This window comes from Megalobrama amblycephala, linkage group LG20 (genome assembly GCF_018812025.1).
Source record: "Megalobrama amblycephala isolate DHTTF-2021 linkage group LG20, ASM1881202v1, whole genome shotgun sequence".
Classification (NCBI taxonomy): domain Eukaryota; kingdom Metazoa; phylum Chordata; class Actinopteri; order Cypriniformes; family Xenocyprididae; genus Megalobrama; species Megalobrama amblycephala.
In genome coordinates, this window is record NC_063063.1 from 31,791,836 (window position 1) to 31,817,444 (window position 25,609).

Genomic DNA, 25,609 nt, shown 5'->3' on the forward strand with positions numbered 1-25,609 from the left:
TTACTGAATTATCAATGAACAGAAGTGCAGTTTATCAATCTGAAAGATGATGCGTCATACACAAGAAAAACAAAACGCACACACAACTACTGAATTTCATAATAATAATAGATAATATAATCTAAATATAGATAGTATATTAATATTTATTGTTAATAAAAATCCGGCTCATGAAAAATATTTCAATATCGATTATCCATATTTTATATAAAGAGAATTAAAGGGACAGTACACCCAAAAATGAAAATTCTGTCATCATTTACTCACCCTCAATCTGGTCCAAACCTGTATAAATTTCTGTGTTATGCTGTACACAAATGAAGATATTTGGATTAATGTTTGTATCTCGCCCCTCATTGACTACCATATATTCTTTTTTACTATGGTAGTCAATGGGGGCCGAGATTTGCTTGGTTACAAACATTCTTCCAAATATCTTCCTTTGTGTTCAGCAGAACCTTTATACAGGTTTGGAACAACGTGAGGGTGAGTGAATCATGATGACTAAATCTTAATTTTTAGGTCAACTATCCCCTTGAAGATGTAAGGGAAAGTGTTTCTTTCTCGCCCTCTACAGGACAAAATCAAAATATTACAACATAAAAGACTTGATTTTTACCTCTTGTTATGTTCTTTACTGACCACAATGATTTTATGTGTGAAATAATTAGTAATATTTATTTTTTAATAATTTAGTTTCCCTTTAATATGTTCTCAGACATCAGTTCGGATTCAACACACCTGCACCAGATCGAGGTTTTGGGGTTCATTAAAATTACAAACTGGTTTCTGTCAAGTTTGCGCTTCGTTTGCTGGAAGGAAAGTTAATATAAGAAATTTAAAACATTAAATTCGCTTTGCAGCTTATTCTGGTCAAAAATCCGCCAACTTACACAAGACTTTTTTTCTTTCTTTTTCAAAAGTAGGGACTACTTTTGCGAACTAGTCCTAGGTTTTTGGCCCGATCAGAAGCAAACCAGTGCAGCGAGATTCTCTGGAGTCTGATTGTCAATAATTCCCCAAAAAAGTTGAAATTTCAATTCAGAGCCGCCAAAATATTCGAAGTGGGCGGAGCCACTTGTACTAAAATGGCTATAACTTGTGAAAGGAATGAGATATTTTCACCAAACTTGGAACACGTATGTATGGGCTCAATCTTTGGTCACTTGAACAAAATTGCGGCAGCTGGCCACTTGGTGGCGCTATAAAGGAAAAAAAATCTTGAAAATGGCTATGACTACTTCACTGTTAGTCCGATTGACTTGAAAATTGGCATGCAGTGTCTTTGTCCGAGGTGTCATGATTGTCTATGAGGACATTGACGTATCTCAAAAAACATGTCTGCCATCGGCCAATGAAATTTGAGCAGCTATCAGACAAGGTAAACGGAGGCCGATCGGAACGAAACTCACTGGGCCTGTTTGACTCACGACCGTAAAGGCCTGTGAAAATTAGAAAGAAATCACCACCAGGGGGCGCCTTTGCTTTTTTCACATGCATAAAGGCTTGTGTATCACTCGATTTTTCAAAACAAAAAAGACTAAACATTATTCTGGAGAATGCCGATTTTGTTTTCATTTTTCTTTAATCGCCCCTCAGTTTTGAAGGTCAAGCAGTGCACATTAAGAAAAACACTATCATTTATGAAAGTTCTGTATTTTTGTTTTCAAGCATGTAGGAGCTTCATTCACGACCCTCAGAATGAATGTTGCGTACGGACACAAAACGTTGACATTTTCAGTAGCAGAACATAAAGATGATCTAGTTTATCAGTTTAGTTGCATTCAGTTGTCAAGAACACGTCCAGGTCATATTTCACTTCAAAAACCCAATGAAACTATATATATATATAAATAAGATTATTTTTAGGTCCATTAATATTGAAATGGAATTTCAATACATTTCTCATTTTCAAAATAATGTTTATACATCATATGCATGTTGCACACCAAATAAAAAAAATTTAAGTGTGAAGGGAATTACAAAAATATGATTAAAATTAGAATTTGGCGTTTAACGGTTCTCAAAATGCCATAATGCAAAACAAAAACAGGCTTGATTTTCTTCATTTGACTCTTTGATTTAGTCCTGGATGTGTTCTTGACACTTTTCAGCCCAAAGTCTTACATGTTTCCATCTCTATAAATGTCGAGAACCACATCAGAGCAGAATACAGTCCTTGATGAAGAACATCTGGAGAAGCTTCACACTTTTCTACAGGAGTGTTTGGAGGATGCGGTTCAAGCCTCAAGTGCAAATATAAAACAACCCTTCACACAAACGAACTCTATCAAGAAAAACATCCCCGCAATTCATCAATCAGTCAATAATGAACCTCTTCGTCCAATAACAATCAATCAATCATCACAATGACTAAACTACAGACAGCGTCAGATCTTTAATAATAAAAAACCCACCGGGCCTCATTCATGAAACGCGATCAGAACGAATCTGTGCTTGAATCGTTCTGTTCGTGTTTCTCGACGAAGGCCCGTTCATACAGTCTCACACTGAATTGAAAGCAACAATTTATGTAAGAATGATTTTTACAAATGATTTAAACAAAATTAAGTATTAAGGCCTATTCTTAGGCAACTGTTGCGTTCAATTCAACACATTACGCAACGTTTTTACGACGAATTACGCTCGTGTTCTCACTCAAACTGAATGCGACAATTTAAACAGTATTAAGGCTTATTCTTAAACTGTTCCTGCTCGCGTTCTTAAGATTCTCACATTGAATTCAATGCAACAATTTGCACAAATTCGTTCATGTTTTACACTCATTCTTGCATTCAATTCACGCACTAATAGTTTTCTGAACAGTCGTTCTGCTTGTGTTGGATGAATAAGGCCCATTGCATGAAGGAAAACACCAAGCTGTGGGATATTAACGCTGTATTCATTCTTAAAGCTGAGTTCAGAAAGCGGCGTCACACGGCCAGTTTGTTGCCGATGGTCATGAGCATCTTGAGGACGGGCATGAAGGCAGAGATCTCGCTGAAGTTGCTGCTGCTCACGACCTGCGTGTGAACCTCCAGACCCTGCAGATAGTTGCGGCCGTTGACGCAGCGGCTGATCTCGTGCAGGCCGCTGAGGATGCTGGGAGAGAGCTGAGGGGGGCGACAGAAAACATCAGTTTTATTCTGAAACTGTAAAGACCCGACAGATGGGAATAAACGTCTTCAACTCACCGCGTGTTCGCGGAGTTTGTCGTACAGACTCTCAAGTCGTTTGGAGGCATCGTCAAGTTTGCGCTTCGTTTGCTGGAAGGAAAGTTAATATAAGAAATTTAAAAAATTAAATTCTGATCAAAAATCCGCCAACTTACACAGGAAAAGGCTCTTTTTCTTTCTTTCTCAAAAGTAGGGACTACTTTTGCAAACTAGTCCTAGGTTTTTGGCCTGATCAAAACCAAACCAGTGTAGTGAGATTCTTTGGAGTCTGATTTATCAATAATTAGCTAAAAAAAGTTGAAATTTCAATTCACGGTCTCTAAGGGACGCCAAAACATGTGAAGTGGGCGGAGCCACTTTTACTAAAATGGCTATAACTCGTGAACGGAATGAGATATTTTCACCAAACATGGAACACGTGTGTATGGGCTCAATCTTTGGTCACTTGAACAAAATTGCGGCAATTGGCCACTTGGTGGTGCTATAACAGGAAAAAAAACATAAAAATGGCTCCGACTACTTCACCGTTAGTCCGACTGACTTGAAAATTGGCATGCAGTGTCTTTGTCCAAGGTGCCATGATTGTCTATGAGGACATTGGCGTATCTCAAAAAACATGTCGGCCATCGGCCAATGAAGTTTGAGCAGCTATCAGACAAGGTTAACAGAGGCCGATCGGAACGAAACTCACTGGGCCTGTTTGACTCCTGGGCCTAGAGGCCTGTGAAAAAAAATAAAAAATAAAAAATAAATAAATAATAATAAAAAAAAAAAAATCGAAAGAAATCGGCCACCAGGGGGCGCCTTTGCTTTTTTCACGTGCGTAAAGGCTTGTGTATCACTTGATTTTTTGCACACGCCCATAACATTCATACCACATGGTAGAACTCCTCATTCTGAGCAACTCTGCCGCTAGGACCGCCGCTGTCCATCGAATCGTTCGTTAAATATTGGAGATTATTTCAAAAACCAACTATTGCGAACTGGTCCTAGGATTTTGGCCTGATCAAAACCAAACCAGTGCAGTGAGATTCTCTGGATTCTGATTGTCAGTAATTATCCAAAAAAAGTTGAAATTTTGATTCACGGTCTCTAAGGGCCGCCAAAACGTTTGAAGTGGGCGGAGCCACTTTTACTAAAATGGCTACAACTCGTGAACTGAATGAGATATTTTCACCAAACTTGGGACACGCGTGTATGGGCTCAATCTTTGGTCATGTGAAAAAAAAATGAGGCAATTGGCCACTTGGTGGCGCTATAACAGGAAAAAATCCTTGAAAATGGCTAATAACTACTTAACTGTTCTTCCGATTGACTTGAAAATTGGCATGCAGTGTCTTTGTCCGAGGTGCCATGATTGTCTATGAGGACATTGGCGTATCTCAAAAAACATGTCCGCCATCGGCCAATGAAGTTTGAGAAGCTATCAGACAAGGTTAACAGAGGCCGATCGGAACGAAACTCACTGGGCCTGTTTGACTCACAGCTCTAGAGGCCTGTGAGAAATTCAAAGGAAATTTCAAAGGATCGTGTGTAGCGTGATTTTTCGCACACGCCCACGACATTCGTACCATATGGTAGAACTCCTCATTCTGAGCAACTTTGCCTCTAGGACCGCTGCTGTCCATCGAATCATTCATTACATATTGGAGATTATTTCAAAAGCCAACTTTGATAAACTAGTCCTAGGTTTTTGGCTCAACCTCTTTTTTTTTTTCTTGATCTATGTAAAATTCATCACCAAATAAGTCATGTTATGTTAGGATGCTAAATGAAATGTTATGATGAAAAAAAGATTTTTGTTCTGTGGTGGACAGATATAAACCTGTGCACCGATTCCAGAAGGTTGCATGAAGCCTGCCAATCAGATTAGAGTTTGCCAGCTCTTCTGTATGCAATCTGCCTGCTGTGTTTGTGTTACCGGGTCTGCGGCGGCCAGCTGACAGCGCTGCACCAGGCTGCTAAAGGTGGTCTTGATGATCATGTGTTCGGCAGGTATTTCCTTCTGCTCCACTCGCTCGGCGGGAAGCTGCTGTAAAGACTAGAACACACACGGGCAAAAATCAAGCACTCAAATCACACAAGCACATCTGATGGACTGAACAGGATGACCTCTGACCTGTATGCTGGGCTCCTGAGGGGCTCCGGGCGGCACCTGGACTCGGTCCTGCGGCACAGGAGCCTCCGTAGGGAAGCCCATTACCGGTGCGGTGATCGGAGCAGGTGGAGTGTAGTTCTCTGGCAGCTGTACAACACACACACAGATGTCGGGACTCGTTATATTGCTTCCCCATTAATTAGTATTAACATCATGCAAATAAATACCTTTTTCTTGCGTTGTCCTGCGCGAACAGCTGGAGGGTCGTTCCACCCATCCTGAGCAGCTGAAGAGAGAATATATATTTACAGTCAGCAAAACATGCATGTACATAAGAACGCATTCATGCAGCAAGTCACACTTATAAATGTGCCAATGTCAGTGCATTTGATTTAAATATCATATCAAGTGTCATTTATAGTATAGGAAGTTGCACAAACACTTTACGCAGCAAAACATTTGACATACAGAAGTTTGATATGCTAAAATAACAGAAACTTGATCTGATATTCACTGACATTTATAAGCGTGGTTTAAGACTCTCTTCCTGCCTGATTTACACTACCGTTAAAAAGTGAGGCGTCAGTAAGATTCAGCAATTAAATTGCAAAACAACTGTTGATAATAATCATAAATGTTTCTTGAGTAGCAAATCATCATATTAGAATGATTTCTGAAGGATCATGTGACTTAAGACTGGAGTAATGATGCTGAAAATTCAGCTTTGATCACATTTTAAAATCTTACAGACCCCTAACTTTTAACTTTCCTTCCTCTTAGTCAGTCTGTTTATATCACTGGATAATGCAAAACTCACTCAGAGGTCACGCAAGCATTATTACCCATAAACCTCCGGGAGATCACACAGGAAGCACAGCATGATCAGTGTGCGAATATTCTAACAAACAATCAGTCAGCGTTAAATATTAGAAGAGCCGAGTTTGAGGATGGGCTGTTTGGACTGTTGCTGTCCCTATAAAGCACTGGAACACACACACACACACACAACACTCACACACACTAACACAAATACACACACACAATCTCTCTGTTCTGATGCTTATAAACACACACACAAACACGCAATCTCTGTGTTGTGTGTGTGTGTGTGTGTGTGTTTATAAGCATCAGAACAGAGAGATTGTGTGTGTGTATTTGTGTTAGTGTGTGTGAGTGTTGTGTGTGTGTGTTTATAAGCATCAAAACAGAGAGATTGTGTGTGTGTATTTGTGTTAGTGTGTGTGAGTGTGTTGTGTGTGTGTTTATAAGCATCAAAACAGAGAGATTGTGTGTGTGTATTTGTGTTAGTGTGTGTGAGTGTGTTGTGTGTGTGTGTTTATAGGCATCAAAACAGAGAGATTGTGTGTGTGTATTTGTGTTAGTGTGTGTGAGTGTTGTGTGTGTGTGTTTATAAGCATCAAAACAGAGATTGTGTGTGTGTATTTGTGTTAGTGTGTGTGAGTGTTGTGTGTGTGTGTTTATAAGCATCAAAACAGAGATTGTGTGTGTGTATTTGTGTTAGTGTGTGTGAGTGTTGTGTGTGTGTGTTTATAAGCATCAGAACAGAGAGATTGTGTGTGTGTGTATTTGTGTTAGTGTGTGTGAGTGTGTTGTGTGTGTGTGTTTATAGGCATCAAAACAGAGATTGTGTGTGTGTATTTGTGTTAGTGTGTGTGAGTGTGTTGTGTGTGTGTGTTTATAAGCATCAGAACAGAGAGATTGTGTGTGTGTATTTGTGTTAGTGTGTGTGAGTGTGTTGTGTGTGTGTGTTTATAAGCATCAAAACAGAGAGATTGTGTGTGTGTATTTGTGTTAGTGTGTGTGAGTGTTGTGTGTGTGTTTATAAGCATCAAAACAGAGATTGTGTGTGTGTATTTGTGTTAGTGTGTGTGAGTGTGTTGTGTGTGTGTGTTTATAAGCATCAGAACAGAGAGATTGTGTGTGTGTATTTGTGTTAGTGTGTGTGAGTGTTGTGTGTGTGTGTTTATAAGCATCAAAACAGAGATTGTGTGTGTGTATTTGTGTTAGTGTGTGTGAGTGTTGTGTGTGTGTGTTTATAAGCATCAAAACAGAGATTGTGTGTGTGTATTTGTGTTAGTGTGTGTGAGTGTGTTGTGTGTGTGTTTATAAGCATCAGAACAGAGAGATTGTGTGTGTGTATTTGTGTTAGTGTGTGTGAGTGTGTTGTGTGTGTGTGTGTTTATAAGCATCAAAACAGAGATTGTGTGTGTGTATTTGTGTTAGTGTGTGTGAGTGTGTTGTGTGTGTGTGTTTATAAGCATCAAAACAGAGATTGTGTGTGTGTATTTGTGTTAGTGTGTGTGAGTGTTGTGTGTGTGTGTTTATAAGCATCAGAACAGAGAGATTGTGTGTGTGTATTTGTGTTAGTGTGTGTGAGTGTGTTGTGTGTGTGTGTTTATAGGCATCAAAACAGAGATTGTGTGTGTGTATTTGTGTTAGTGTGTGTGAGTGTGTTGTGTGTGTGTGTTTATAAGCATCAGAACAGAGAGATTGTGTGTGTGTATTTGTGTTAGTGTGTGTGAGTGTGTTGTGTGTGTGTGTTTATAAGCATCAAAACAGAGAGATTGTGTGTGTGTATTTGTGTTAGTGTGTGTGAGTGTTGTGTGTGTGTGTTTATAAGCATCAAAACAGAGATTGTGTGTGTGTATTTGTGTTAGTGTGTGTGAGTGTGTTGTGTGTGTGTTTATAAGCATCAGAACAGAGAGATTGTGTGTGTGTATTTGTGTTAGTGTGTGTGAGTGTGTTGTGTGTGTGTGTTTATAAGCATCAAAACAGAGATTGTGTGTGTGTATTTGTGTTAGTGTGTGTGAGTGTGTTGTGTGTGTGTGTTTATAAGCATCAAAACAGAGAGATTGTGTGTGTGTATTTGTGTTAGTGTGTGTGTGTTGTGTGTGTGTGTTTATAAGCATCAAAACAGAGATTGTGTGTGTGTATTTGTGTTAGTGTGTGTGAGTGTGTTGTGTGTGTGTGTTTATAAGCATCAAAACAGAGAGATTGTGTGTGTGTATTTGTGTTAGTGTGTGTGTGTTGTGTGTGTGTGTTTATAAGCATCAGAACAGAGAGATTGTGTGTGTGTATTTGTGTTAGTGTGTGTGAGTGTGTTGTGTGTGTGTGTTTATAGGCATCAAAACAGAGATTGTGTGTGTGTATTTGTGTTAGTGTGTGTGAGTGTGTTGTGTGTGTGTGTTTATAAGCATCAGAACAGAGAGATTGTGTGTGTGTATTTGTGTTAGTGTGTGTGAGTGTGTTGTGTGTGTGTGTTTATAAGCATCAAAACAGAGAGATTGTGTGTGTGTATTTGTGTTAGTGTGTGTGAGTGTTGTGTGTGTGTGTTTATAAGCATCAAAACAGAGATTGTGTGTGTGTATTTGTGTTAGTGTGTGTGAGTGTGTTGTGTGTGTGTTTATAAGCATCAAAACAGAGATTGTGTGTGTGTATTTGTGTTAGTGTGTGTGAGTGTTGTGTGTGTGTGTTTATAAGCATCAGAACAGAGAGATTGTGTGTGTGTATTTGTGTTAGTGTGTGTGAGTGTGTTGTGTGTGTGTGTTTATAAGCATCAAAACAGAGATTGTGTGTGTGTATTTGTGTTAGTGTGTGTGAGTGTGTTGTGTGTGTGTGTTTATAAGCATCAAAACAGAGATTGTGTGTGTGTATTTGTGTTAGTGTGTGTGAGTGTTGTGTGTGTGTGTTTATAAGCATCAGAACAGAGAGATTGTGTGTGTGTATTTGTGTTAGTGTGTGTGAGTGTGTTGTGTGTGTGTTTATAAGCATCAGAACAGAGAGATTGTGTGTGTGTATTTGTGTTAGTGTGTGTGAGTGTGTTGTGTGTGTGTGTTTATAAGCATCAAAACAGAGATTGTGTGTGTGTATTTGTGTTAGTGTGTGTGAGTGTGTTGTGTGTGTGTGTTTATAAGCATCAAAACAGAGATTGTGTGTGTGTATTTGTGTTAGTGTGTGTGAGTGTTGTGTGTGTGTGTTTATAAGCATCAAAACAGAGAGATTGTGTGTGTGTATTTGTGTTAGTGTGTGTGAGTGTTGTGTGTGTGTGTTTATAGCATCAAAACAGAGATTGTGTGTGTGTATTTGTGTTAGTGTGTGTGAGTGTTGTGTGTGTGTGTTTATAAGCATCAAAACAGAGATTGTGTGTGTGTATTTGTGTTAGTGTGTGTGAGTGTGTTGTGTGTGTGTGTTTATAAGCATCAAAACAGAGATTGTGTGTGTGTATTTGTGTTAGTGTGTGTGAGTGTGTTGTGTGTGTGTTTATAAGCATCAAAACAGAGAGATTGTGTGTGTGTATTTGTGTTAGTGTGTGTGAGTGTGTTGTGTGTGTGTGTTTATAGCATCAAACAGAGAGATTGTGTGTGTGTATTTGTGTTAGTGTGTGTGAGTGTTGTGTGTGTGTGTTTATAAGCATCAAAACAGAGATTGTGTGTGTGTATTTGTGTTAGTGTGTGTGAGTGTTGTGTGTGTGTGTTTATAAGCATCAAAACAGAGATTGTGTGTGTGTATTTGTGTTAGTGTGTGTGAGTGTGTTGTGTGTGTGTGTTTATAAGCATCAAAACAGAGATTGTGTGTGTGTATTTGTGTTAGTGTGTGTGAGTGTGTTGTGTGTGTGTGTTTATAAGCATCAAAACAGAGATTGTGTGTGTGTATTTGTGTTAGTGTGTGTGAGTGTTGTGTGTGTGTGTTATAAGCATCAGAACAGAGAGATTGTGTGTGTGTATTTGTGTTAGTGTGTGTGAGTGTGTTGTGTGTGTGTGTTTATAGCATCAAAACAGAGATTGTGTGTGTGTATTTGTGTTAGTGTGTGTGAGTGTGTTGTGTGTGTGTGTTTATAAGCATCAAAACAGAGAGATTGTGTGTGTGTATTTGTGTTAGTGTGTGTGAGTGTTGTGTGTGTGTTTATAAGCATCAAAACAGAGAGATTGTGTGTGTGTATTTGTGTTAGTGTGTGTGAGTGTTGTGTGTGTGTGTTTATAAGCATCAAAACAGAGATTGTGTGTGTGTATTTGTGTTAGTGTGTGTGAGTGTGTTGTGTGTGTGTGTTTATAAGCATCAGAACAGAGAGATTGTGTGTGTGTATTTGTGTTAGTGTGTGTGAGTGTGTTGTGTGTGTGTGTTTATAAGCATCAAAACAGAGATTGTGTGTGTGTATTTGTGTTAGTGTGTGTGAGTGTGTTGTGTGTGTGTGTTTATAAGCATCAAAACAGAGATTGTGTGTGTGTATTTGTGTTAGTGTGTGTGAGTGTTGTGTGTGTGTGTTTATAAGCATCAGAACAGAGAGATTGTGTGTGTGTATTTGTGTTAGTGTGTGTGAGTGTGTTGTGTGTGTGTGTTTATAAGCATCAAAACAGAGATTGTGTGTGTGTATTTGTGTTAGTGTGTGTGAGTGTGTTGTGTGTGTGTGTTTATAAGCATCAAAACAGAGATTGTGTGTGTGTATTTGTGTTAGTGTGTGTGAGTGTGTTGTGTGTGTGTTTATAAGCATCAAAACAGAGATTGTGTGTGTGTATTTGTGTTAGTGTGTGTGAGTGTTGTGTGTGTGTGTTTATAAGCATCAAAACAGAGAAATTGTGTGTGTGTATTTGTGTTAGTGTGTGTGAGTGTGTTGTGTGTGTGTGTTTATAAGCATCAAAACAGAGATTGTGTGTGTGTATTTGTGTTAGTGTGTGTGAGTGTTGTGTGTGTGTGTTTATAAGCATCAAAACAGAGAAATTGTGTGTGTGTATTTGTGTTAGTGTGTGTGAGTGTGTTGTGTGTGTGTGTTTATAAGCATCAGAACAGACTCTCACACACACAAACACACACACTCACACAAACACCCTTTGTTCTGAAGTTTATAAACATGCACACACACACACACACACACACTCACGCACAAACACACTATCTCTGTCCTGAAGATTATAAACTCGCACACACACTCACACACAAAAACACACACTCTCTCTGTTCTGAAGATTAGAAACACACACACACACACACACACACACACACACACACACACACACACACACACACACACACTCAATCATACACACACTCTCTCTGTTCTGAAGCTTATAAACACACACACACACACACACACACACACACTCACTCTGTTCTGATGCTTATAAACACGCACAATGTCTCTGTTCTGAAGCTTATAAACACACACACACACACACACACACACACACACACACACACACACACACTCTGCTCTGATGCTTATAAACACACACACACACACTCTCTCTCCCTGTCACCTTCCTCTTGTCCCTGGTAGGTCAGCCATGGGAAATATCCTGGAAATCAAACAGCAGGAACAATACAAAAACTCTGAATTTCAGACACACTGCAGGAGTATTCAACCAACAAACAAAAAGTCACAATTCTGTCATCATTTATTGTCCCTCATGTCGTTCCAAACCCGAGTGACTTTCTTTCCTAAAACATCTTTCAAAAACCATCACTCCAAGCATGTACCTGTCGGTGGAGGTGGAGGCGGGACGGCGCCGGTGTAGCTCTTGGCCGCTGGAGCGCCGGGGCCGCCCTGAGGATAAACCGCTCCCAGAGGAGGATACATCCCGCTGGGCGGCGGCGCGGGGCCCTGCGTGTGCGGAGCGCCTGGGTAAAAGGGCAGCGGGCCGCCTGGTAGAGAGGTGGGTGACATGAACCCTGGGGCAGGTGGAGGGGGCATCATGGGTCCCGGTGGAGAGGAGGGCGGCACCGAAGGACCCGCTAGGCTGGAGGAGGGCATTGATGGGCCTGACATGAATCCCACAGGACCACCGAGAGGCCCGGACTGAGGAAACGGCTGAGAGGGAGGGAAACCTGTATGAAACAGAAAAGATGTCGTAAGATGTGCTAATATTATATATATTATGACGCTTAAAGGCTGATGTGGTTATTTGATTGACAGGTACCTGGCGCTGTGGCAGGGTGTTGTGGGTAGGCTGGTCTCAGGCCGGGCCGTGGCGCTCCAGCGGGAGGCGGAGCAGAATCAGGAAGGGTCTGAGGGGTGAAGAGACGGGGCATCGTCTGCGGCGGGACATGAGGCATCTGAGGAGGGAGTGTGGACGGGTACGACCCCTGCGCAGGACACACATTACGACACATCAACACATGCATTGCCTAAATAACGATTGCATTATTGCTCAACTTTATGAAATAGCCTGTGCAGCCTTGATGGTGCAAACACACAAGAAAAGAGGTTCAAGGTAGAAAAATTGGAAATGCTGCCTTGGCAACTACCTTGAAATAATCTGTTAAGACCTGGTACATGATACTGACCTGAAGGGAACAGTAAAAACTCAGTTTTTATGTGTTTTATTGATGCATCTAAAGATTTTGATTGAGTTAAACTAGAAAAATTATTTTTCAAAATGAGCCCAAATCCATTGTGAGAATTCTGGATTACTGGTTTATTCCCACCAGACTATGTAAGTGAAATAGGCGATAAGTTTCTACCCCTTTTGGCGTGAGACAAGAACGAGTTCTTTTAATCTTTATATGGATAATATGAATGATTGAAAGCTTGGGAATATTTTAGTTAATCACATTATGATCTTGTGCTCCTTCAGTCCTAGTAGTGCTGGTCTCCAACAACTTCTCATCATATGGCTTTGAACATGATATTATATATAATGCTAGTAACAGTCTAAACTTTCCGGTTTTTAAATAGTCTAAGCATCTTACTCTGTGTGTGTGTGAGAAATTAAAATATCTTGGACATTTTATTACTGAGCACGACATATACAGACAAAAGGCAATACTGGCTAACATACTTTTACTAGGGATGCAGGATATATCGGCCACCATATCGGTATCGGCTGATATATGTTCATTTTTAATGTTATCGGCACAATAAGAAAATTCAGCCGATATATTAAAGCCGATAAATAATGGCTTTTAAATGGTGAGACTTTTGTTTTTGTAATCAAATTATATAAAAAATTTGCATTTAGATTTATCGGCCAATATATCAGTTATTGGCTTTCAAATATAAAGAATTATCGGTTATCGGCTGATATATGTTTGGTTTTAATGTTATCATTATCGGCACAATAAGAAAATTTGGCCGATATATTAAAGACGATAAATAATGGATTATTTCCTTCAGATGTGCACTGTTCACCATGATGTTTTTGAATTGCTTGAAATATGATTGAAAATCACTTCAAAAAGGAAAATACAGTTAAGTTCAACATGTGCAGCACAAGTCTGTCATATAAGATACATAATATTATAATGAGAACATTATAATTGTGTGTTTGGGACATGGATTTTAATGGTGAGACTTTTGTTTTTGTAATCCGGCTCTCAAAAATTACATAATTTTAATTTAGATTTATCGGCCAATATATCGGTTATTGGCCTTTAAATGTAAAGGATTATCGGTATCGGCCGATGTGTGTTCATTTTTTATTTTTAATGCGCCATTTCACACTGTCACGTTCATATTTGCACCGAAACAGTGGACTGCAAAATTTTAAACTGGGTCCATTTGGACTGTCTGTCGTCATCAGTAAAACGTTAAATGTTATCGGCACAATAAGAAAATTTGGCCGATATATTAAAGCCGATAAATAATGGCTTTTAAATGGTGAGACTTTTGTTTTTGTAATCAAATTATATAAAAAATTTGGATTTAGATTTATCGGCCAATATATCAGTTATTGGCTTTGAAATATAAAGAATTATCGGTTATCGGCTGATATATGTTTGGTTTTAATGTTATCATTATCGGCACAATAAGAAAATTTGGCCGATATATTAAAGACGATAAATAATGGATTATTTCCTTCAGATGTGCACTGTTCACCATGATGTTTTTGAATTGCTTGAAATATGATTGAAAATCACTTCAAAAAGGAAAGTACAGTTAAGTTCAACATGTGCAGCACTAGTCTGTCATATAAGATACATAATATTATAATAAGAACATTATAATTGTGTGTTGGGACATGGATTTTAATGGTGAGACTTTTGTTTTTGTAATCAGGCTCTCAAAAATTATATAAAAATTTTGATTTATATTTATCGGTTAATATATCGGTTATTGGCTTTCAAATATAAAGAATTATCGGTTATCGTTTCGGCTGATCTATGTTAATTTTTAGTGTTATCATTATCGGCCAGATCAGAAAATAAGGCCGATATATTAAAGATGATGAATAATGGATTATTTCCTTCAGATGTGCACTGTTCACCATGATGGTTTGAATTGCTTGAAATCTGATTGAAAATCACTTCAAAAAGGAAAATACAGTTAAGTTCAACATGTGCAGCACAAGTCTGTCATATAAGATACATAATATTATAATGAGAACATTATAATTGTGTGTTTGGGACATGGATTTTAATGGTGAGACTTTTGTTTTTGTAATCCGGCTCTCAAAAATTACATAATTTTAATTTAGATTTATCGGCCAATATATCGGTTATTGGCCTTTAAATGTAAAGGATTATCGGTATCGGCCGATGTGTGTTCATTTTTATTTTTAATGCGCCATTTCACACTGTCACGTTCATATTTGCACCGAAACAGTGGACTGCAAAATTTTAAACTGGGTCCATTTGGACTGTCTGTCGTCATCAGTAAAACGTTAAATGTTATCGGCACAATAAGAAAATTTGGCCGATATATTAAAGCCGATAAATAATGGCTTTTAAATGGTGAGACTTTTGTTTTTGTAATCAAATTATATAAAAAATTTGGATTTAGATTTATCGGCCAATATATCAGTTATTGGCTTTGAAATATAAAGAATTATCGGTTATCGGCTGATATATGTTTGGTTTTAATGTTATCATTATCGGCACAATAAGAAAATTTGGCCGATATATTAAAGACGATAAATAATGGATTATTTCCTTCAGATGTGCACTGTTCACCATGATGTTTTTGAATTGCTTGAAATATGATTGAAAATCACTTCAAAAAGGAAAATACAGTTAAGTTCAACATGTGCAGCACAAGTCTGTCATATAAGATACATAATATTATAATGAGAACATTATAATTGTGTGTTTGGGACATGGATTTTAATGGTGAGACTTTTGTTTTTGTAATCCGGCTCTCAAAAATTACATAATTTTAATTTAGATTTATCGGCCAATATATCGGTTATTGGCCTTTAAATGTAAAGGATTATCGGTATCGGCCGATGTGTGTTCATTTTTTATTTTTAATGCGCCATTTCACACTGTCACGTTCATATTTGCACCGAAACAGTGGACTGCAAAATTTTAAACTGGGTCCATTTGGACTGTCTGTCGTCATCAGTAAAACGTTAAATGTTATCGGCACAATAAGAAAATTTGGCCGATATATTAAAGCCGATAAACAATGGATTATTTCCTTCAGCTGAGACACTTCAGATGTTCACCATGATGGTTTTGAATTGCTTAAAATATGATTGAAAATCACTTCAAAAAGGAAAATACAGTTAAGTTCAACATGTGCAGCACAAGTTTGTCATATAAGATACATAATATTATAATGAGAACATTATAATTGTGTGTTTGGGACATGGATTTTAATGGTGAGACTTTTGTTTTTGTAATCAGGCTCTCACAAATTATATACAAATTTTAATTTAGATTTATCGGCCAATATATCGGTTATTGGTTTTCAAATATATAGAATTATCGGTATCGGCCAATATATCGGTTTTCAAATATATAGAATTATCGGTATCGGCCAAAATTTTCATATTGACACATCCCCAACTTTTACATAAGTTTAGTTCTTGCTCACAGCTTTATTTGCATTCTTAATGCTTCCAAAATTTAAATTATTGTGGATTTATCAAATTTAAGGGTCAGTACTACATGTTATCAGTCCAAGTTGTGGAGTTTTGTATCTTTTTTTGTGTGTTTGCTGTTGAAATTTTTGTATTTTATGTATTGTCTGCTTTTAAATTTGAACACTGCATCTGTAATAAAGTTTGATGATGAATGCTAAAATAACCATTTATTTTGATGACAGATACATTCATCTTTGGAATATAATCATGAATCTTTCACAATAAAACTAGGAACATGAACAATCGATACAGTAATTATGTAGACAGGTCTAGGGTTAATATATTTACCTAAAACTAAAACCATAAAAACATTTACATCAACTTAAAGTACTGAAATAACTACAACTGAAATAAAAATAAATAAAAACTGTAGATAAATGCATATAAATGACAACAAAATCACTAAAACTTCAAAATTAAAATTAAAACGTAAAAATATACAGATAAAAAAAACATTCAAAATATTAATAAAAACTATAATAGTATCTGAATGATAAGATTATTATTAATAGATTGATGTGTTTTTAACCTATTGCACAACAAGGTTTTCACAATTATATTTTAAAAGTCAAAAATGTCTATTTTGAAACTATAACCACATTCTGCTTCGGCACAAACTCCCCGAAGACAACAAAAAGCTCCAAACATGAGGATGACTCGTGAAAATCCACTGTAAATCAGAGCGAGACGGCCTTTCGCAAACAGCAGACACACTGTATGCCAGCTTATGTCTTTCACAACATCCGCAATATCCATCAGGCCATCAGAAAACAAACAGTGTCTGATGATCATCAGCAGACTGCGTGCACATCATAACCACAGACAGTGATGATGACAGACTGTACTGGAGTGACCTGCGGCTCACCTGTGTGTGTGCTGGAGGAGTGTGCGTGTTCGGAGCTCCTGTAGCGCCTCCTGCTGGTGCAGACGGCTGCTGTCTCTGCAGAGCTTCACCCTTCGCATGTGACAGTCTGTCTCTCAACATCCGGACACCAACCTAGAGCACGCAGACACATGCAAGTTACTACACAAGAGAAGTACAATGAAATTAGATATATATTTACATATGTGTGTGTACCTGGTCGGAGTCGTCGGGCAGGTAGTTGAGTGCGGTACTCAAGCTGCCCTGTGACGCCAGTATGCTGGAGTAATGGATGAGTTTCTCCGTCAGCGCTGAGCTCCGAACGCACACCTCGCCGTTACGCAGACGCTCGATCGACTTGCGCAGGATCATCACCTTCTCCACCAGGTCCTGTAGATGCACGAGAACATCATGGCGTCAGGATATCACTCACAGATGCAGATATAAGTGTGTGTGAAGGTGACGTGACCTCCAGCGCGAGCGGAGACGAGCAGTCTCTCTGTGACGTCCAGCACTCCACCAGACGCTCGATGTTCCCGGAGCAGATGAAGCACAGGCAGGCCTGCAGACAGCGTTTCTCTGTGCCTTCAGCCTCCAGACGGGCGCCCAGAGTATCTAAACACACACACAAACAGCTGTCAATCACTCCAGAGGTCCTGACCCCGAATTGCACTTATGCTTATACTAATGCAGAAACTTGCTTGTCAACTGTAGCAGACTAGTTATGACTATTATAAGGAGTCCTTCATGTGACCGACTCCTCTCGATCAAAATGTACGGTGATTTGTGAGGCATCTTACCGCAAAAAGGAGCGAACTCCTCCGGGTTAGCGTAGGTCAGCAGGGCCGCTAACGCCTCCTTCCAGTTCTCCAGCTCACAGCTCTGGACGATATTACACCAGTTCTGCGTCACCACTGACGAGATCAGCTGAGGAGGAAACACAGCAATTCATTAACTTTCTCAATAATAATAATGATTATTGTTATTATTATTATTATTAAGAATTATTGTCATCTTTTGCTATTAAAATATTACTATTATTAATAAGAAGATGACAACTCCAGTTAATAACACCAATAATAATAACAACAATAATGGAATTAATACTACTACTACTACTACTACTAATAATAATAAAAGATTATAAATAATAACAATAATAATAATACTAATAGCAAAAATTTCTAAAATATAAATCATAATAATATTATGAACAAGATGACTAATAATAAAAACAACTATTATTATTATTGTCACTAATATTACTAATAATAGTAATAAAAGTAATACTCAAAACAATAAAAACAATGAGAATTAAAATAATAATATTAACTGGAATATTAGAATATTACAATTAGAATATTAATAATAACAATAAGAAAAATCTTAATAATAAGAATAAGAAGAATATTATAACAATAATAATTACAAAAATAGCAATAATAATATGAACAAAATAACTAATAACAAGAACAGCAACTATAATGGTAATAACAATAATATTAATGATTCTTATAAAGAGAAATTATTATTATTATTATTATCTTTACCATTAAATTAATAATAATAACAATTAATAATAATAAAAATAAGAAAGACGACACAGACAAAGGCTAATTACAAAACCAATAATAATAATGGCAATAATATTAATAATAATTAATAATAATACTAAAAATAAAAATAATACAAATAGCAACAATAATTACTAAAATATTAATAATGTTATGTACAAAATGACTAATAATAAACAACATTTATTATTATTGTTATTATCTTATTATTACTACTATAACTAATAATAGTAGTAATAGTAATACTCAAATAATAAAAATAACAATAATTAAAATAATAATAAGAAGAAGAATACTAATAACAACAATACTTAGTAAAATATCAGTAATAATATGAACAAGATGACCAATAATAACAACAACAATGGTAATAATAATAATTATAAATCTTATTAAGAAGAAAAAATATTATTATTATTATCTTTACCATTAAAACAATAATAATAAGACAACGACAACGGCTAATAACACCAATAATAATGGCAATAATAATAATAAAAATAAAAAAAATTAATATATAAAAAAAAATATATATATATAACTAATACCAACAATAAAAACAACAATTATTATTATAGTATAATTATTATTATATTACTATTAAAATTATAATAGTAGTAGTAATAATACTTAAAATAATAAAATAACAACAAGAGAAAATAATAATAACTAAATAATGCTAAATTATAATAATGATGCAACGACACTGTGAAACAGTGAACAGTGGAAAGTGAATACTGAAATACTTTAAACAAATGAACCTGAAACGAAAAAGACATCATGTATAGACAACAGTCATAACTGGTTACCATGGAGACACTGTTGGTCTGTTGGTTGAGGTAGCGCTGCTGGGTCTTCTTCAGTAGCTCCTCCCCTCCGCTGATTGACAGGAGGATGGCCTCTGCGAAACGGCCGTCATTCAAGCACAGATCCACCGCGCCCTCGAAGTTCCCCACTAACAGAGCCTGACTGATCAAACCGTCCGTATCTGCTCAACGACACAGGACAGAACGGCAACATTTGATCTGATTGAAGTGACTAAAGTCTCAAAATCATGAAGTTATTTCTATGCAGGTGATGTGAAGATGCTCACCTGAGGATACGGGGATCTGGAAGGGCTCTTTGTCTTTCTCTTTCTTTGGTAGTTGACGGAAGAAATCAGCAGGAGACTCACGGCCAGACAAACTGTCTGCAGACTCATCTGCTCTCTGATTGGACGAGAAACTAAATGATGATTCAACATCGAGATTTTGATCATGCATGTGTTGATTGAGACCTGAATCTGACCTGATCAGAAAGAGTCTGCATCTTCTCAGCCAGATCATTCACATCTAAACCGTTGGGTTGAAGCTTCCTCCCCAAACACGCCGAGATCTGTGCAAACACAAGTTAGAAATATAGTTGTGAGCAGCAATTATCGGGGTTTAAGCGCTTTAAGGCCTATAAGCACGTCTAAAATGGTATAATGTTTTAATTAGCAAGCCTGTAAACACCTCAATCATAGATGGAAAAGACCATTTACAGCAAATACAGCCAATTTATCATAGGAAATATATGGTTTTTAAAGCTTTTCAAAGATTATCAAGATTGACCCAAAAACCTAGGACTAGTTCGCCAAATTTGTTTTTTGAAATAATCTCCAATATTTAATGAACGATTCAATGGACAGCGGCGGTCCTAGAGGCAAAGTTGCTCAGAATGAGGAGATCTACCATGTGGTATGAATGTCGTGGGCGTGTGCGAAAAACCGCGCAATACACAATCCTTTACGCACGTAAAATTTCTTTTGAATTTCAAACAGGCCCAGTGAGTTTCGTTCCAATCGGCCTCCGTTAACCTTGTCTGATAGCTGCTCAAACTTCATTGGCCGATAGTGGACATGTTTTTTGAGATACGTCAATGTCCTCATAGACAATCATGGCACCTTGGACAAAAACACTGTATGCCAATTTTCAAGTCAATTGGACTAACGGTGGAGTAGTTATAGCCATTTTCAAGGTTTTTTTCCTGTTATAGCGCCGCCAAGTGGCCAATTGCCTCAATATTTTTCACATGACCAAAGATTGAGCCCATACACACGTGTTCCAAGTTTGGTGAAAATATCTCATTCCATTCGTGAATTATAGCCATTTTAGTAAAAGTGGCTCTCACATTTTGGTGGCCCTTAGGGACCGTAAATCGAAATTTCAACTTTTTTTTGATAATTATTGACAATCAGACTCCAGAGAATCTTGCTGCACTGGTTTGGTTCCGATCGGGCCAAAAACCTAGGACTAGTTTGCCAAATTTGGTTTTTGAAATAATCTCCAATATTTAACGAAGGCCTCTAGGGCCCAGTGAGTTTCGTTCCAATCGGCCTCCGTTAACCTTGTCTGATAGCTGCTCAAAATTCATTGGCCGATGGCAGACATGTTTTTTGAGATACATCAATGTCCTTATAGACAATCATGGCACCTCGGACAAAGACACTGCATGCCAATTTTCAAGTCAATCGGACTAACGGTAAAGTAGTTATAGCCATTTTCATGTATTTTTTCCTGTTATAGCGCCACCAAGTGGCCAGTCACCGAGTCCTTACGCACATGGCCACAGAATGAACTCTTACATAGGTGTACCAATTTTGGCTAAAATATCTCATTCCGTTCACGAGTTATAGCCATTTTAGTAAATGTGGCTCCGCCCACTTCTAACGTTTTGGCAGGCCCTTAGCGACCGTGAATCGAAATTTCAATTTTTTATTTGATAATTATTGACAATCAGACTCCGGAGAATCTCACTGCACTGGTTTGGTTCCGATCAGGCCAAAAACCTAGGACTAGTGTTGCAAAAAAGGATTTTTCCATGCAAAACATAACGTGAAATAATGAGGTGGGGTAAGATGTGTCAGTGGGTAAACTGTGTCACTCCTTTAATCTAGCAAATGGCATAATTGGTCCTGTATTTAGAACAAAGCTCTCCTCTAAAGGAGTGAATCAGGAGGTCGGCAGTGCCGTAGTTTGATGCGATACCTTCCTCTGCAGCTCGTCTTTACTGAAGCCCAGCAGCCGCAAAAACTTCACGCGTGCTTCATCTTCAAAATTCACCTGTTAAAACAGGACAGAACAGAAACATTTTCCACAGCTGAACAGGCCATGCATTTCCTGAAGAGTATTGTTTACTCTCGTTTACCATCAGGAACCGCCATATGTCCTGCTCTGCGTCAGAGGGGGCGCTCATGATCTTACTATTGCAGTAGTTGGTGAAGGATCCGGACTGCAGAGCGGCCTGTAGCTCAGTGGAGCGCTGGAGGAACTCCGTCTCTGTGGTCACCTGACTCACCTGCACCTGTCGAGGGTGCGGCTGCACTTTAGGGTTCTCAAATGTCACCAGCTTCCCACCGAACTGGAGGAGACAGAAGCGAGCACAAACTCACAGGAAGTTCAACACAATCTTAAAATATAACCAATATCCCTGAAATACTCACAGCGAATGAGGCGCCTACAGGCCTTCGCACCCACTTGGGCGGCTTTGTTAGCGGAGGAATGATGGTGGTCTCGACTGCGGGTTGAGGCACCTGCAGAGGCGGAAGAGCTTGACCGGTTCCAAACGGGTCGTTGGTGTCAAACGAGGCCGAGATCTGAGAACAGAGAAAGACTGATGGTTAATGCCACAAACAGATCATCGTTCCTCGGAAAGAGTGTGTAAAACGTCAACATAATCGCACCTGGTCCACTGTGCTGTGCTGGTGCTGTTGAAGACGCCCACCCATAACAGAGTACACACTGATCCGTCCATCAAATGATGCGGCTGACAGGAGGGCGGGGTTACGAGGACACCACTGCACATCGAAACACCACTGATTGGCTGTTGGCAGCTCGTAAATCACCTAAGATATGAGAGACAAGGAAATGATGGTCAATAAATGTGGAAAGTGAATCAGAGATCCCACACTAATGGATTTTTATTAATCCTGGTTAACAGTTATGACAAAATAAACAACAGATAAAACATGAAGAATATACACCTAGGATGGCTTGAGGGTGAGTAAATCATGGGATATGTTTCATTTTTGCGTGAACTATCCCTTTAAGACATCCACTGTGTTTATGAGAATACTCGCAGAGACTATTTTACATAATTTTGTGTCTATGTGTCCATTCAAGTGCAAGAAGACGCGAAAGAGGAATCGATTCGAATTTTGCCACCTCTCTCTCTGGACGCTCACAGCGCTTGAGTACTGAATGGACTATATGCACGGTTACTTCCTGGTTGTCGTTAAGCCAGTTCAGGCGTTTCCGGTGAACTGTTAGCTGTTCATTCTGTAGTCGCTGTACATTGACACAAAACCATCAATGGCTTGAGTTTTTAATGTTGTATTCATATTTTAATGCAGTTATCACATTTACCTAATTTGCCAATAAACCAGTTTTATTGATTGCAATAAAGACGAAGCTATTGGGACCGTTTAAAAACGCTGTGTCTGTAATTAGACACGCACATGCATTTTTTTCTCCAGCACTTCAAATGTTATTTTTAATGTGATAACCACAAACATTACTTGTTCATCCTTCTGAGATTGTCTCCATTGTAAAACCGAATGTTTAAAAATGTAGGAAATTCAACATTTGATAGAAAACACTTATTTAAAAATAAAAAAGACAATAATTACCACTTTAACCAGCAGGTGGCGGCAAAGTAGCATTTATTTGCGCATAAATCAGCCATTTCCTCTAATCGTTTTTCACTTTGTTTTTGACTAAATATTAAACATTATAAAATAACTAGGTTTAAAAATACATTTTGTCAATGTGAAGTATGAAATACTCACAAAATCTGATGAAAAACAATAACTTTTCTTGTGAATGAATGACACAGAAAGCGAGCGCCGCTCTCTCTTTATAATCACAGCAGCTGTCAGTCAGTGCAGCACAAGATCAATGATTTCAGCACACTTGAGAAAACACACATTTTATTAAATTAATCTAACTACAGTGCACAATAAATATTTAATTTTTGAAGCTTTTTTTCACATAAAAGTGTGAAAACTGATGGTGGAATTGAATTTAGTCGAGGAGGAACGCTGAGGAACTTCTTTATTTATTTATTTATTTATGCCGTCTTACGTTTGAATAACTAAATTAATGCTATGCCTGACTATTTAAGTGACTATATTCTGATTATAAACTAAGTATTACACTACTGATGCTCAACACACCAGCACATGACTCTCACCGGAAGTTTTCCAGCTGACTTATATTATTGCGGAAGCTCTAAAGAACTCTCCGTGCATATAGCCCATTGAGTTCCCTTTTGTCTCTTCTAGCGTTTAAAATCTATTGAATGTGTAATCAGCCAAGACAAAACATGTGCAAATGATAAACTTTCACTCTAAGGTGGTTAAACTTGCAATTAATCCGTGAATCAAATGCGTGCCGAACCATGGGACCTGGTCCGTACGGAACAACTACGATCCGTTTAACCCCTAGAAAACATATTCAAAATATTAATCATACAAAAATGACACTGTAGAGACCTGTAAAGGTGGTAGCAACGTCAAAGTCATGGTTTTGATCTGGTGTCCTACAAGTAAATGTCATGTAAATGTAATAAAGCAGCAGCTGTGATTGACGGACCTCTCCGGTGTTTGGGTTCCAGCACAGGATGCGGTTGTCTTTGCCGCTGCTCAGCAGAAGCTCTGAATCTGCTTGACACCATGAGATGGACAGAATCCCTCTGGAATATTTAAAAAAAGGACGTCACACATGTGCAGGAACATCAAAGCAGCTTACAGAGACGTGAATTGTAGAGAAGATGAGTCTCCACCTGGTGTGATTCTCCAGGACTTTAAGTGGCGAGGTCGCAAAACGGAGGTCCCACATCTGTATCACAGGAAGTCTGTCGTCTTCTGATGCCAGAACCAGCTGAGTGGCCACATCTGGATGCCACAACATCCCAGAGCAGTGCATCTGACAAAACAAGAAATTCATAAAAAGGTTGGAACAACTTGAGGGTGAGTAAATTACTTATTTTTAGGTGAACTGTCCCTTTAAGAAAAATGTTTATTTTTGGACTTTTGGGGTGAAATATGACCCACACATGTTCTTTCGCTCACAATCAGAGGCTCATACGAGCGGATGTTCTTACCCTGTTGCTGTGGTCACTGATTTTGATGATGGGCTCGTTCTTCCTCAGATCCCAGACGACGGCTTTCCCGCTGGGGTTGGCGGATGCCAGTATGTGCGGCACCTGACTGTTCCACGCCACCACGCTGACGTCCTCCGCTGGCTACGACATGCACAAGCACACGGATAAAACCACCACAATGTCTGTGAATTTCCCACAAACCACTAGCTGAATTTGTGAAAATGCAAGAACAAGCATCCAAAACGACAATCCCCAGCAAAGACACGCTGCAGATACATTGGCTCAGAATTGTTATTTTAGGTAGTAAACCATCGTCAGCTTAAAAAGCCCCTATTGTGCCATTTTAAAGGTTCCTAGTGTTGTTTTGGAGTCTCCTACAACAGGTTTACATGCATCCAAGGTCAAAAAACACTTTAAAGAGGACCTATAATGCCCTTTCAAAAGATGTAATATAATATTAAATATATAAATAATATATAAATATATTCTCCAGAATGTGTCTGTGAAGTTTCAGCTCAAAATACTCCACAGATCATTTATTACAGCTTGTCAAATTTGCCACTATTTGGGTGTGAGCAAAAACACGCCGTTTTTGTGTGTGTCCCTTTAAATGCAAATGAGCTGCTGTTCCCCACCCCCTTTCCAGAAGAGGGCGGAGCTTTAACAGTTCAACAACAACAAAGCTGGAGAATCTCACGCAGCCAAAATGGCGATTTTGTTCAGCCTTACATTGTTCAAACCGGAGTCGACACTGATGGAGAGACTCAGGAAGAAGTTACAACTTTTAGACGTTTCTGAATGGTTAGTGGATAAATTGATGTAGTTGCTGTGGAGTTGATTCAACTCATCCACTAGCATGTGCCGTCATGTTCATCTTTTGTGTCGAATTGACCCTCGTTTGTGAAGCAGTCTGGTGTAAAATGACGGCATGTCAACAACACTCTACTACAACAACTCTT

General features: G+C 38.3%; 1 protein-coding gene across 4 annotated transcripts in view; it reads right to left on the bottom strand.

The window, feature by feature from the left end:
- Positions 1-1,566: 1,566 nt before the first annotated feature.
- The window catches only part of sec31b (SEC31 homolog B, COPII coat complex component), a 30,469-nt gene continuing 6,426 nt past the window's right edge, over positions 1,567-25,609 (bottom strand). For 2 of the 4 annotated variants that reach the window (XM_048170011.1, XM_048170010.1), the window contains 22 exons: positions 24,651-24,791; positions 24,330-24,472; positions 24,140-24,239; positions 22,231-22,392; positions 21,991-22,143; positions 21,696-21,908; positions 21,536-21,610; positions 19,815-19,901; positions 19,621-19,735; positions 19,337-19,515; positions 17,754-17,880; positions 17,423-17,568; positions 17,170-17,343; positions 16,957-17,088; positions 12,207-12,372; positions 11,767-12,114; positions 11,547-11,585; positions 5,502-5,560; positions 5,296-5,421; positions 5,098-5,217; positions 3,195-3,266; positions 1,567-3,113 (listed from right to left, as the gene is read on the bottom strand). In XM_048170011.1, the coding sequence (XP_048025968.1) occupies positions 2,934-3,113; positions 3,195-3,266; positions 5,098-5,217; positions 5,296-5,421; positions 5,502-5,560; positions 11,547-11,585; positions 11,767-12,114; positions 12,207-12,372; positions 16,957-17,088; positions 17,170-17,343; positions 17,423-17,568; positions 17,754-17,880; positions 19,337-19,515; positions 19,621-19,735; positions 19,815-19,901; positions 21,536-21,610; positions 21,696-21,908; positions 21,991-22,143; positions 22,231-22,392; positions 24,140-24,239; positions 24,330-24,472; positions 24,651-24,791 (3,057 nt within the window). In that variant the 3' untranslated portion in view covers positions 1,567-2,933. The remainder of the gene's footprint in view (positions 3,114-3,194; positions 3,267-5,097; positions 5,218-5,295; positions 5,422-5,501; positions 5,561-11,546; positions 11,586-11,766; positions 12,115-12,206; positions 12,373-16,956; positions 17,089-17,169; positions 17,344-17,422; positions 17,569-17,753; positions 17,881-19,336; positions 19,516-19,620; positions 19,736-19,814; positions 19,902-21,535; positions 21,611-21,695; positions 21,909-21,990; positions 22,144-22,230; positions 22,393-24,139; positions 24,240-24,329; positions 24,473-24,650; positions 24,792-25,609) is intronic. The other 2 variants (XM_048170013.1, XM_048170012.1) reach the window with 1 other exon arrangement.